General features: G+C 41.1%; 1 protein-coding gene across 1 annotated transcript in view; it reads left to right on the forward strand.

Annotated features, from left to right (window-relative positions):
* Positions 1 to 15,295, forward strand: part of ncor2 (nuclear receptor corepressor 2) — a 96,163-nt gene that overhangs the window by 13,984 nt on the left and 66,884 nt on the right. The window contains exons 2-3 of the mRNA XM_053325380.1: positions 8,787 to 8,982; positions 9,755 to 9,870. Of these exons, the coding sequence (XP_053181355.1) occupies positions 8,878 to 8,982; positions 9,755 to 9,870 (221 nt within the window). The 5' untranslated portion in view covers positions 8,787 to 8,877. The remainder of the gene's footprint in view (positions 1 to 8,786; positions 8,983 to 9,754; positions 9,871 to 15,295) is intronic.

Below are 15,295 nucleotides of genomic sequence, written 5' to 3' on the forward strand. Positions count from 1 at the left end.
TGTCACTTTTATTAGGATTTAACATTTTTTCAGGTGGGAAAGGTGGTAAACCATTTAGATTCCCAACATGTGGTCAGTTTATCCAAATAATGCCTATTTGAGAAGAGATGGTCCACTATGTGACATTACCAGTGTGACTTCCTGTCAGTTTCTGCATGTGTTTCATGCAGGGTCCAGATATATACAAGGTTTTCACCTAGTCTTGTTTAATATCAATGATTTGTACCTCAGGTGACCCTTGGGTGATGCTGATGTAAATAAGCTGCTATTTAAAATGGTTTAAATTTTTTCTAAATTCTGTTTTTACAATTTAATCACATTTTGTCATCATCAAGAGTCTAATCATGTGGCGAATGAATAACATTTCAACAGCTCAGTAACAAATGTATTCCACATGTAATCATGCATCGAATGAAATGAATATCTATCGATGTTTTTGTAATGATGCAACACAACATTGCACTGTTTTTTAATTAAAGGATGTCCTTCAATAATCAGTACACTCACACATTCAAATGAAGAAGTGAAACAGACGTGTAAGCGCTCTGGCCTGAAGTAATCTGTCACATTTTTGTGAGTGATCGTACTCTTCCCCATAAAGATAATGATTACAAAATAACATTATTAAAACAGGCTGTTGCTGAACGGATTTGAAGTCAGGGTGAAGCCACTAACCAGCAGATGGGTATCATTTATCTCTATCTTAACCCCTATAAACCCAATAGTATCTCACTGGAAGCAAACCTAATATATGAATAAAACAATAATTTAGACCTCTGGCATCTAATTACTGACCAGTGAAGAACACAGATATCAGTCATTATCAGTCCTTCATTCAGTCCCCTGTCCTCCTCTTTCTGTTGTTGGTGGAGAGGAGGGTGCTCCTGTCTCAGCCAGTAGTTAAGTTTACAAGAATTTGCCACATTTTAAGATAGGAGGCAAACTAAGCTAAACTGTTATATACAGACAGCTTTTATTTTAGCTTGTTGATAACTAATTCCGTATGGACAAGTCTTTTCTACATGTTTGTGCTTGCTGAGAAGCTGTCAGGATGGAGCAGTGACAATTTATCGAACTACTGTTGAACACATGGAACATGAACTTATAATAATAATACAAGCTCAAAATGGACATTCATTGTATACAAGGATTGCGTCTCATAAGCTAAGTATTCTCGACCAGCACTACCTGCAGCTGTGATGATGCTCTGAATGTATAATATAGATAAAAATGATGTATACAATGAATAAACCACCATCAATATGGAAAAGTGTTGTTTTAATTTTTTGGCTGCAGGGCCAGTGAAAATATACAATAGGCCAGCAAAACTCTGATCATCTAGCCAAGTGGGCCACTGGGGAAAAGTGTTGCGTTGGACACTGAGTCACAGTGCTGAGCAGGGTTACACTAACAAGAGGCTAGAGGCTAATGCAGCAGAACAGGCCAAAGGTCTGTATTTTACCCTAGAAAGCCCTGTTAGCTGCTGAGCTAATCATATTCTGCATCCTTTTTTGTTTTGTTTGTCTTACTCTTATGAAACCGAGAAACTTTAGTATTAAATCTTTTCATGGAGGCCTTTCCAAATTGAGAAATATTTTAACTGACATCTGTGTTTTCTTTTTCTTCTTTTCCTTCATCTTTCACTACAATCTTTCACTAGTTCATGTTCACATCCTGTATCTACAGCCTGATATCTGATCAGCACAAAATGTTGACTGGCAAAAACCAAGCGGCCTAAATTCAAAAGTGGCATTGGATACATTTAATGACACTTTTACATTTGTTGTCCTCTACTGGCAACACTTGGACTTTAATGATGAGTTAAGTCAGATGACTTTAAACCTAAATATCATCTATATTGACACTGTATGCTGCATATAAACATGGTTAGTATCTAAATACAATCCATTTTCAGTTTCACAATCACTTGTGTTGTTATTCACTGCTGGCTTGTGGCTGCAGGTGTTTCTTTGGTGCTAATCATATTGTTGTTACTGTGAGGGGGAAGTGTCGTTCAGTTAGATTCAAAATAAAAAGGTGTGACAGGCTGTGGTTTATGGAGATGATTGTACCCGTTTCCCTCAGACAAAAAAACAACCATGTCAAAGTTGACTGTGGGTGTTCACACTTTTCTCACAGTGTCTTCAGTTGCTGACTGTGTGTTGTGACCGCAGACTTCCTGTCTGAAAGTCGAGCTAAGTAAGGCTAAATAAGCCGAGGGTGTCTGGATGCTTTTGGACTGTTTGGTAGTAATAGCAGCGTGTTAGCCACCTGCCTGCCAGGAGCTGCACTATATATCAAGCTGGCACACAGGCGATAATTACATCACCTGCTGCACTTCAGGGCCTCTCTCTGTCACCTAACATTTGATTTTACCTCCCTGTTAGTTACTCCTTCTTTTGCTTTCCTATAATAATGGTTGACAGTCCTTTTTATTGGTTTGGATTTAAAGATGTTTTACATTCCTCAGACACTATTAAATTATGTCTCACTGGCAAAGTGATAGGGTCAAATAGTTTAATGTGGTTAATACAGAAGAGAGCTCATCCTCGCTTACTCACCCTGTCTTTCCTCATTTTCATATATATATATATATATATATATATATATATATATATATATATATATATATATATATATATATATATATATATATATATATATATATATATATATATATATATATATATATATATATATATATATAGTATACCCTATGCTCTATACCTCATTAAGCAGATCACCTGATTAAAAAGAAACACATTTAAATACTAATAGTGATGTAACTGCAGAAAATAAAACAACTCTAGTCAGCCCGGTGGATGCGAGTGAATATTCTTAAGTAATGGTGGTAAATCATTATGTCTTATGGTGGTGACAAACCTGGGAACCACTTTGCCCATCTGGCAGTACTGTGGGCTTTGACCTCATAAAAGAGCAGCACCAAGAGACACTTCTGAAGAGGTGTACAAGATTTGTGCTAATGTAATCTGTGCAAAAATGAACAGACGGCTGATCTTCATAACCTTTTGCATGGGCATCATCCTGTTGATTTTGCAACATTTAAAGCAGGTAATAAATAAGTAATACATATTTGTTCTGTTATAGTAGACACTGGAATCTCTACTTGATGTAGTTTACTGTGTGGCATACACATTTGATCGGGGGCCGGCTGGACCAAATTGACGTATCTCTGTGTGTGTCGTAGTGTGTGTGTGTGTGTGTGTGTGTGTGTGGACCACCTTTTTAAACCAAGTAAAAGGTAGAGAGCTCAGTGGTGGATGCCTGTAAGCCATTTGTGATGGAACCAGCCCCAGTTAGAATGACAGTGTTTACCAGGATCTTCCTGGTAGTATAAAGGGTGTTGTACCAGGGTCTGGTATTATCTATGACAGTATTTTTTTCTTCTCTTGTCCAGCTGTTACTGTTGAAATGTTGTCACCTTCCCATTTTTTCACTAGGTGTTTCGCTGGGTGCTGCAACTTCCTCACTCACTCACTTCACTGTGATTTGATTAGTTCAGCTCTTGGCATGCTGTTGTCGAGACGTTAAAAAAGAAAAGAATGGACCATTAAGGCACAAAAGTGAAATTTTATCACATGGAAAGCAGTCAGGAAAAATATAATGGAGTCTCTTTAGAGAAATGGAAATGGTGGTAACCTTGGTAATGACTGTGTTATTGAGAACTCCATAAACAGTTTTGAAGCCTTAATTAATGACCAATGTGAGCGTGGGGGACAGTGGCTCCAGTGTATCCACGGATACAGTTTCATATCAATTTCATCACTTTAACATTATTTGAGAGTGAATTAGCTGCCTGTTTTTTGTTTTTTTTTCCCCTAACCACAATTGTTGAATGACAGGAAGTGAAGTTGGGACTCTGATTTACATACAACATGTGAGCTAATGGGAAATAAAGCAACATTTCATAGTTGAATAAACAGTTTTTTTTCCTTTGTGGATGACAGATGGTGATGAAATAAAGAAGATGCAAATTCCTCTCTCTCAATATGATTACACTGTGCTGCTGTAATCTTAATTTTATACATTACAGCATTAAGCGATATTAAACTGATATTTAAATTTTACTGTTGGACCGAGCTTTAATGTAAAAGTTTCTCGAGCGCTTATTCGGATATGAGACCAACATGTTAAATTTCCATCAGATAAAGGGAAACTCGATACACATCCAAAAGATATTAGAGTCCCAATACCTAGTCTGGCTCTTCTTGTGCGAACAGGGCCACCCATGCTGTAATGCAGTGTTTGCGTGCATGTATAGTGTTCGTGAGCCGTTCTGTGTTGAGGTTGAGGGTGACTGAGAGTGAGAGAGAGGGTAAAGTGAGCGAGAGCCTCCTTGTCCAAGGCCCTTCGGTAATGAGGCTCCAGGGAGATAAATCCTTATGAGACCTGACAGGGTGCCACATTCCTAGGCTGAGAGTCCTAGCAGCCCCCCTCCCCTAAGCTTCAAGCTCTCGAGGGCACTGCTTTATAGACTTCTGATGTTGTTCCCAGACCAAGCCTTATGCCGATTACGCTTCACTCATCCGCCTTTTTTTTTTTTTTTCCACAACAGCCCTTTTTTGAATTGAGCCATCATCTCTTTTGGCAAAACTTTGGCTGACTAATAATTGCAGAAGTCCTCGCTGACAGCTCAGAAACTTAATGTGTTTTTCTTTGTGTAAAAAATGGAGGCAAAATATTTTTATAGGTATATAATTAACGACGCAGTATAACTGTTTCTGCGATGGCTCGATCACAGCCTCAGCTCTTAACAAGGTCCCGAGCCACGCTATCAAGGCTTTTATCAAAAAATATGTTACAAGCTGTTGAATGCCTTGTACTTTTTATTTCTGAGCTCAACTGTCAAGCTACCAAGTCGGACCAGACAGATATTTGATTAACTGTTTATGTCAGTAGAATTAAACTGTTGTTTGAAGTCAGCCTCCTGCTCTCCTTGGCAGGCTAGAAGCAGTCTGTGTGCTCTGTGCTAGTATTTCCACAGCCATTCCTAAAATGGAGAGGGAGGGTGGGGAGGAGTGAGAAGGGGGAGCAGGGGGGGAAGGTGGGGGGGGGGTAACAGGATGAAATATTGGCCTGCGCCGCTGAAGGCTGAGGCCCACTCTGTGAAGAAGTCGAGAGCAAAAGAGGGGAGAAGGAAAGCACGCTAGAGTGAGAGAGTGAGGTGACTGAGTTCATTCGCAGTGTTGGCAGCGAGCCACCGACTTGCCTGTGGGTGTCTGTAGCAGTGCCAGTGCATGTGTTTTGCCTCTCGTCTGGAAGGCCCCATTCGCCTCAGAGTTTATGTCAAAGCTCTCTTATTGTGTTGGCCCTCTCATCTTGATTCAGGTTTTTTTGTCCTCTGCGGATCTTGTGACTGCCTTCAGACTTGTTTTCCTCCTTCTCAGGGGAATCTCTGCGGACTGGACGGTCATCAAAGAGAGGCTTCCGAGGAGAACGGCTTATCTCACCCCCTCTTTGTCTTGCTGGCCTCTTTTTTTTTTTTTTTTTTTTTCCGGCCCGTTGTTGAACATATTTGCATGCCGCGTCAATATCATGAGTTTTTTCCTCATCTAATATTTCAGCAGCAGTGAGGTCCACTCGAGGACTTTTAACACTTCCCTTTTGTGTGGTCTGTTTATTCAAGGCTGTCTGACCAAAAGATGAGCATTCACCAGTTTCTTGAAAATACTTGAAGCCACAGTTTAGACTGCCGGACACAAAGGCAGTCTATAGTTGGTGTGAGACTCTCAGCAGCGTTTTCCAATCTTGTGGTGTTTAAGAGCCTATGTTTACAGAGCCACTCTGTTCCTTAAAGCCAGAGACATGTCCAGTCTTTGGTAATACAGCTCTTTGCATAACTGAAATCAAGTGACACTTTGTGTTTGTGACAGTTGAACACCAAGGAAGAGTAGATAGTACCCCTCTTTGTACTGCAAAAAAGAGTCAACACTAGAGTCAGACAATGGAGACTGGCACACAGGCACTCTAACACAACTTATAATATCCCAATGTAAGGCTGGGCGATGTAGACAAAATCAAATATCCCAATAGTTTTGACCAAATACTTCTATCGATATTGCAACAATATTGTATGGATGACTATTGATAGGTAAAGAACAGTCTGGTAAGTTCAGAAAATAACATCACTTTACTGTAATGCAGCCTTTAAAGACACTATGACATATCACAATATTACAATATAAAAAATCGATGATATCTAGTCTCATATCACAATACTCATATAATATTGATACATTGCCCAGCCCTATGCCAATACTGTAGGCACCACATGTGGCATTACCTGCAGCAGGTTTGTCATGCTAAGAAAGTGCTTCATTTTTACTGATGACAGAAGACATTTCTCTAAGTCTGTCTGGTTTGGAGTATTTCATCGGTTGTAACAAAATAAATATAGAAAACAACCTTTCAGTGGTTCTAATTCATTCAGTAAACAACAAGATACAGGTATCAAGTAAAATGTCCAGTTTTTCCCATATTAAAGTAAAGAAAACCTTCACACCCTGTGTCTTATAATCTATTTGTCATTATATTCAGTATTATAGTGTATATCATTTTCAAGCATGTGGAGGTTGATTCAGTGCTGGTGGTTTTCCCACTCGGTTAACAAAATCGCAGTGTACACACAGCACTTAGCTATCTTGTCAAGATTTTGATCAGTGCCATGTTGATGGTCCATATTTCCGTCACCGTGGCTGCTGCTGTGTACCTCACACAGTGCTGAAACGTGAGCTATGAGAGAGAGTCGTCCTTAGTGGAGTAAGAAAAAGTGACATAAGCATAAATAAATGCATAATTGAATAAATAAATAGATTTTGGTAATGAAAAAATACACAATTAATGTCTTGAATTGGGGGAATTGGGGTATTTTTGTATATATGTGTCAGTATGTCAATTGAGTGGGTGGTCCCAATCTAGGTGCAACAGGTAGAACCCAACTGATATATCAGTCAACCGATCAACATAGACGTATGTGTTTTTCTTATGGTTCTATGTTTTTTTAATTACAGTTAAAACGATTATTGAAGTTCACTGTTTCAGTGCACTCATGTTATTTTGGACAAAATGACATGTCTTTGTCACAAGTGTTTGATAACCACATTTGAGAGGTCACTGCAAAAAACTTTCTGTATGTATTATTTATATATAAGATTATTAATCCATATCTATCTTTTTTAAAACTTTAATATTGGCATCAGCATCGGCCCCAAAATTCCAGTATCGGTCAGGTCTTTAACGCAGGATTGGTCAGCAAGGTTCAACCAGACAGAAGCAAACGATTTCTATCAAATGTACATGACACAGGCTAGCTACTGTATGCTAACCTTCTATTAACTACACACACACACACAGGCTATGTAGATGGACGAGTCATTTGCACTTCCTATCACTATGCAAATGAAAGCAAACAAAAAATGTAATAACAATCCATGATAACAAATCTACTGGCCTTGTATTACACTGGCTGTAATGTTAGCGCTGTACATTAAATTCAAACCATTCCTGCTTTAGTTGAAGTCAGGACCACCTACCCGATTTAACATACGGACACAAACATAGCAAATGCATAAAAGGGGGACATAGAGAAATACATAAATGAATAAATACAAGCAGAAATACTCTAAATAAAAGATTATTTATGGAAATGTCGAAAAGAAATCCAAAACATGAATTGAATTATGTCCTTTTTTCATTACACATTATCTTTTTTATGTATTTATGTAATTAATAATCCCTGTAGTTATTTGTATGTATGATATTTTTGGACTCATATTAGTAATTTCTCTGTTGGCAGGAGTTTGAGGGACACGCGTCACAAGCGCTAGTCCACCTACTCCTATCATCACAGGGCTTTTTACAGTTACAGTCTGGCAGGAGCTGAAGGTTGTCTCAACATACATTTATGTTAAACTACACCTTCAAAGTCCTCACATCCTTTTCCCACTGAGAGTTAGAAACTGTTTTCATATGTCCACCATGTTTTTTTTCTTCAGCCTTCTCTCCAATGTTAACAGTACAGTGGTGTTTGTCAGCGCGTGTTGTAATCTACACTGTACTAGGCTTTTCACTCTTTTACTCCTGTGCAGAATAAACATCTCTTAGCTTTACAGAGAAGGGTTAGTGTGGGTGTGTGCCGTGGCTTAGCGTGTCCCTGTTTTCACTTACATCATCACTCTTTGTCAATATATGACACACTCCTCGTAGATGAGGCCACTCCGGTTTGCAAAACATCATCTGGAGTCAAATTCTACCGCCCCGACTCTCAAGGACTACATCTCTATCTGTCGTTGAGTTATTTATGTTGCCTCTAAAGCCCCATTAAACTCCGGAGTATTTTTGGTTTACCGGCTAGACTGCTTGACTTGGCCGGTGCCTGTCTGTGAGTCCTCAGTGTGAGGACAGTGGGCCATTCAGTGAGCAACGAAGGAGGGGTTCAGTCTAGCAGGTGCAGGGCCTCTCACTTCTTTACTAGGAGCAATAGGGGAGGAGGGGGTGGGGGGTGGGGGGTTGCACTGTGGTAGGGAGGTGATGACATTCTGACATCCGGGGCAGACAGAGAGACACGCTTTCATCTCTAGCTACTCTGGAGGTGCTAGTCAGAAAACATCAAATTGTTTCCGAGTAACCGTTCCACAAATTGTATAATGTTTTATGCATTTTTGCTTGCAGGTATGAATGTGTCCAAAGCACTTTTTTTTGCTCAAATACAACAAATGTCCCAACGCTCATGTTCCCCCCCCCCCCCCCCTCTTTCTTCTCCACAGGTTGCTGGCTAAGAGGAACAGCCGATAATGCACGGCATCTGCTCTGCAGCCACACCCACTTCCTGCTTGTAGAGGAAGCGGCTGTGCCAGCATGTCCTCTCATCCCCAGTCTGTGCCGCCGGGCCGGAGGACTGTGGACACACGGCACCTGCCAAACCCTGCCACTCTACCACTGCAGCTGCAGCGGGCACACACGGTAAGGGGGCTCGGCACCACCTCCAGCGCTTCAACTTTTCTAGCTAAAAACCCTGTTAAGAAGTTTTACTGTAGCTGTAGACCAGCTCTGCCTACTCTGTGGATATTTAGTAAATGGGGAATTACTCCGACCAACTGGAGAGGGCCTGACCCCAGGGGCCCCCAGTTGGTATTTTTCCAACAGAAACATTCCTAGGTTACAATGTTGTGCACACAGGACCGCTTCCTCATTAGATGGTTGAGTTGAAAGTTCATGTTGTCATTGTGGAGTCATGTTAGGGCCTTTCCCATTATTTCCACCCACATCTCCTAATTATCAAGATTATGTTCTTCTATGTATCAGAGGCAAAGCTGTCTGTGCTTCAAAGAAGAGGCCTCAAGCTGTAGAAGTTCACTCAGTGACTCATGTATGGCTGGAGAATCCAAAGCTTACCCCCAGGAACCCCGCAGCTGCACCTGTAGTTAATCCCACCACTCCCTCTTGTCATCACATTCAAGAGGAGATATGGGTTGACACACTGTGTCCCCACAATCCCCGTTTGTAGAGGCACGGATTTTTACAGTAGCTGAACGGGTTACCCCACTTGTGTGAGAAACAATGAGAGCCAGAGAAAGAGATGGAGTGGATTTTACAGAGGAAACGAGTCACAAAACGCCAGAAAGTATTGCAATGTTTTAGTATTCCGGGGTCTTTGCTTCTATCTCAAGGACAAAGGATTCACGCAGTGATTTTTGGTTGCATACTGAAAATGTATTGTTGTTTTGTCTTTTAGGAAATGGGACTGGTTGACTACCACTCTCATCATGCCAGGGACTACAGCTCGCACCTGGCCCAGCCTCATCGCCGTCGGCCTTCCTTACTTTCAGAGTTCCAGCCTGGGAATGAAAGGTAGGCACACCATGCTCAAATAGAAGCTCCAGCCTCTCATGTAATTCTTATTGCTGTGTCTTTAGATTATGTTTTTTTTAAAGCATTTCATTACATTGCAGTTTTTACCCTGCTGTACTAGTTGCTGTTGGAATTGTTTATTTGTGCAGTATTATTTACAGTGCAAATATAGTATCAGTGTATGTGAAGGACTTGCTAAAAAGAGGTGCTATAACAATTTTCACTTTTACATTCTCAGGATTCTTATTAAATATATTCTTCTGCTGAGGATTTTTTTTTTAGACAAACTAAATTCATATGTTGGTTCTCACCGTCGGTATATAACAATCATATACCATTCACATGAAAATGGTTGTATTGCCCTTTTTAATGTGTTGACTGTGGGACAAAGCATGCTCAGTGGAAGCCTCATGCAGGCTGCATTTTTATGCAGTATTATTCTACCAAAGCCTCTGCCTGTTAACCCTCCCCCAGTGTAATCCTTATGTAATTGGCATCCGCAAGCCGTTCCTTTGTAATATTGTGTTAAATGGCTCTGTGGGGCCACAGAGCTTGCAGAGTTTTGCCATCTTCAATAGACCAACAGTAAGTCAGGCGAGGCATTGTATGCATCGTACTTTCTCTCTGGAGACTGCGGTCTTGTACCTACCAAAGTTGTTTATTATTTATATAGCCATGCTTTTTTTTTTTTTTTTGAGGATGAGTCTTGATGAGCGCTGAATAATTTATGTGCATGCGATGAATTTTGCATGATGCACAGAGGATAAGTCACAAAAATATATTTTTCTCAGCTGATTGTTGTGGCAGATTTTCTTACATATGTTAAAACATACAGGGGAGAGAGAGAATGTATTTTTCAAGAGGTTGATTTTACTAGAAATCAGCTGTCAGATATTTGTCAGATGTACAGTATGTCGGGTGTGTGGAGTGAGGGCTGTCTTTTGAAAACATAACAAATAATTAGCTTTGCCTCGAATGCAGCGGGGTTATAATGGCAGACAGCAGATGGTGGAATGGCTCTACAGCAGTGTGTGGCCGTTGCGTGTTGTGTCTGTGTCTTGAAGTATCAATCAGATGGGATTATGGTCTTCACAGTGCTATGTGCTGGCCCTGTTTCACGGTTAGCATAGCCTAGCCCACAATGTGGGAACAGTAGGTCATGGGTTGCAACAGAAATAAACACCACACTGTTCGACTGCTTACCCGCCAGCTCCCGATTTACTGACACCTTTCATTCAAGCACTGGAGCTTTGGCAGTCATTCTCCATATACACAACGCCTGTTTTTTTTTTTGCACCACAGATGTCTCGCACAACTTCTACAGCAGAATAGTGAAGTTGTTTTTCAGTAGATAAAAAAAAAAATAGCCATCATATCAAAAGGCAAGGACTAGCAGTTAGCCCACGTTTCTTTGTGGAGAAATAAACCGCTGGTCTTGCTGGCAGGCGTCTGTGGGTGGGGAGTCTTTCAGTTGAATATATCAGGCCTTCAGCATTCCTTTCAGAGGGTTAGAATCCAGTCTGAAGCCCTCACTCTACGTTCTCATTCAGAGTCTGAATGGCGTAATTCTGGCCTTGGCAATCCTTCAGTCTATTCTCCTCTCAGATGTGTGCTTGTCTTTTCATAAGTCACAGTAATTCTGCACACCACGTATCCATTTATAGTAAGCTTCCAGGGTTGATCACATCCTGACAGATTGTAAGCAGTAAAATGGCCTTAGAAACAAGCGCTTTCCTCATAAGAATAGCATTATCTGTTGCCAAGTATAAATGATCCTTTGTGTCTCGCATCTGCTCTTGAATCGTCTTGGACCGAGCGCGAGGTGAAAATGTCCTTATTTAGTTAATGCCTCAAATTTACCGTAATTACAGGTCAGAAAACCACAACAGTGTAATCATTGGTGAGCCACTGTGCCGTGTTTGTTTCATCCTCCACTTTACTCCAGGCAATATCTCAGTCACTCCGCCTCTTTCCCATCTGTCTGAGATCACCCAGGCTACTTGAGAAAGGGAGAGAATCCATTTTATAGCAAGCATAACAAGACGGAGAAACCACTTTAATAGGGCTTCTTCTCTAGCAAAACAGAATGTAGAGTGCAAACAGATTTTTGGTATGATGATGCAAAATGAGGTTTGTTTTATGGCTGCGATTTGAATGTAGTCAATGCATGTCAACATATCATCATTCTAATTAGATCTTGTTATGTGGATTAGTGCACAGTTATGTCATTGTTTCTAAATGTTTGCACAATTGGCCCTAAAGAGGAGTCCCCTGGTCTCAATTACAACGTCATGTCACTATGATTGTTGTGATTTTAGGAACCTTTTGTTAAATGAATAATTACAACGTCCCTCAATGGTATTGACTTACATTGCTTTGTTCATATGTAATTATTGTTTGAAAAAAAAAAACCCCAGCCTTTTAAATTATGATAAGGAGTTAAGAGCATCAGTGCTGAATCACACAAGAGTATAATAATGCATCTAAGAATTTATAGCTTTTCCCGCCCTTCTACATAAACCACAATCCCTTATGGGTCCTGAAGTTCACATTACAAGCCTCCATAACTTATCAAACAAATAGATTTTAGACAACAGTCTTCGTTCCAAAAATCCAGCGTTTAGCGGTTGTAAATAATCCAGTTGTCGTTGGCCGTTTGGAGCGCATACAGAAAAGTTGAGCTCTTGAGCAAATGTTGCATGACGTTTTTTGGACCCCACTCATCGTTCCTCCTCTTTTGCGCACTGTCTCGGTTTCATTCATCCCAGCTGTGGTGCAGTTAACGCGGCTTCTCTCTCTCTCTCTCTCTCTCTCTCTCTCTCTCTCTCTCTCTCTCTCTCTCTCTCTCTCTCTCTCTCTCTCTCTCTCTCTCTCTCTCTCTCTCTCTCTCTCTCTCTCTCTCTCTGTCTCTGTCTCTGTAAGCCATCACTGTGCCACGCACAGCTGCGGAGCCGCTCCTCTGGGGAGCAACCAAGAGATTGGCAGCCACACAAATACTGTAGTGCTTTCACAATAACAGGCTGCTATCAGCACACATGATCTCTGTTCTTGTCTTAATGGGGCCCAAGCCAGTGAGAATCTAATGGAGGTGTGTTGGTGTTTGTGTTGCGTGCCCCCCCCCCCCCCACTCCCTCCGCCCCCTCATTCCCTCTCCTCCGCACATGCTCCTCCCCCCACCTACACACACACACACATCTCTTTCTCTCATCCTCCAGACAAATCCTCCCCAGGGATCAGATTATTCTGCACGCTCACAAGAGGGACAGGGAGAAAGAAAGAGGGACAGAGAGAGGGGGGGGTGGGTGGGCTAAAGCTTGATGATGTGATTATGTAAGTGCCAACCCTCTATGGAGATGAGGAAGTGTGCAACTGAATGAATGAGAAAAATATGTTTCGGGGGGGAAGTAGTCACATGCAGGGTCTGAAATTAATACCTGCCAAGCGCCAAATGTGGGTAGATTTTCTGTTTGGCAAGAAAATCTCAGAAGGCTATCCGCCACACTGGTGGGTAAATGTTTGTACCAAAATAGTCTTGTAATAAAATATCTGGCATGATGGCTCAGAGGAAATTACTCATGTTTATCCCTACGCAGTGTAGACATGCGCACCATGTGTGTTTTTTAGTTTTTGTTTTTTTGTACGCATCATTTTCATCAATTGAATAATAATAATATCTTACTGTTGTTATTCCTTTTTGTGGAACTCTGACGTTTGATCTGTCGCTTGGAACTGTTTGCTAAAGTTAAGCGATGCTCTGTGTTTGGATATTCTGTGTCGGCCTGTGTCACGCTATTGATTTCCACAAACGAGGTAGAAAATGAATGGGAAGTTACTCATCTCTCTCTCTCTCTCTCTCTCTCCAGCTTTCCACCCAAATGACGGAAATCCATTGTAGCAATGGAGAGCTTTAATCCCTGTAGATGTTTGTTTTTGTTGGCTAACTTCCCTGATTCACCTTTAAGATATACAAAACTGTCTTGCATTTGGAGTTTTTTTTGGAACCGTACAGGATGGAAATGAATGTCTGGATCAGCAGATGTTGCTCATTTTAGAGTTATGAAATATTTTTGAATACCAGAACAAAAAATGTCTTTGTACAATATTGTGAGCCACATTGATTTTAAAATATGGGACTGTACTAACATGCCTTTGATGATGTATTTTTAATGGGTTATTTTATGGAAAGTTTGCTCTGGTCTCTTCATTTAGTTTGCATTCAACATAATAGCTTATTGTCTCAATTTTATTAGCATCACACATACAGTATAATATATGTATGTGTGATGCTTCAGTTGATTACGTTGGCCTGTAAAAACATGTTTGTCCAGTGTTTTCATCTAGTTAAGTTAATTTCAGACACTAATAACACGCCCAATTTATATAAAAAAAAAAAAAAAAAAATCAAGGTACTATTTAGACAATCACACAGAGAAAAATCAATTTCTTTCCTCAACCCCCATGACCACCTTTTACAGATGCAGACGTAACCCTGCACATTACATAAGTGACATGGCATCTCTCTCGTGTATTAATGTCTGGTGTAGTCGGGGGGGGATGGTCTCCATTCCAGCACCCTGCCAACACTCTACAGGACAGAGAGAGGCTCCATGCTCTTTGGCACATATCAAAACCACACACTAGGCCATTGTGGGCCTGGACCAGCAATTATGGTTGTGTTTTCCCTCTTCTCTTCAGAAGCCACTTCCATTTTGACACTGGCAGCAAAGTCACTGACATTCTGGCATCCGCCTCCAGGGCAGACTTGAGAAAACCATTCTCCCCTCAGAAAGAACAGAGAACCATTTACAAGTGGGCTAATAAAATTTCCCCCAGATCTAAGTAGCGAGTGCAGTTGACATTCAGAAGCTGTCATTTGACTGCACACCAAGAGTCTGCTTTACTGGTGCGCTGTCTACTGGCTGGATACCCCCCCCCCCCCCGCCCTCCTTCCCCTCCCCATGTACTAATGAGTGTAATGAATGTGATGAACTCATACAGAGCGCGGTTTGTACGAGCACCACGCATACAGCAGATCATGACCAGATCACATTACAGCGCTCCCCCCCCCCCTCCTCCAGTGGCTGTTAGTGTAATTGTTAGCATTCCAGGCCCTCCAAAATCAGGTCTAGTTTTGGGGGGTACAGTAAAGGGTCTGTGAAGGGAATGCCACAGTTTCTATCACAGGTCAAAACAAAGCACTTTTTTTTTTTTTCACATGCAGAGCCATTGACTACCTAGCAATGCCTACAAAAATCCCACACAAGAGCTGCTCCACCATATGCTGCTATATTTAAGACCATTACATTGTAGTGTTGCAGTGAGTCACCATTTCCAATTGTCTCCGCTTCCCTTTCTTTTTCCACTTTCCTCTACTGAGTGACCGATTGCATTTTCCCCATCCTACAGATGAAAACGGTCTTCAGTG

This window comes from Scomber japonicus, chromosome 9, assembly GCF_027409825.1.
Source record: "Scomber japonicus isolate fScoJap1 chromosome 9, fScoJap1.pri, whole genome shotgun sequence".
Lineage (NCBI taxonomy): Eukaryota > Metazoa > Chordata > Actinopteri > Scombriformes > Scombridae > Scomber > Scomber japonicus.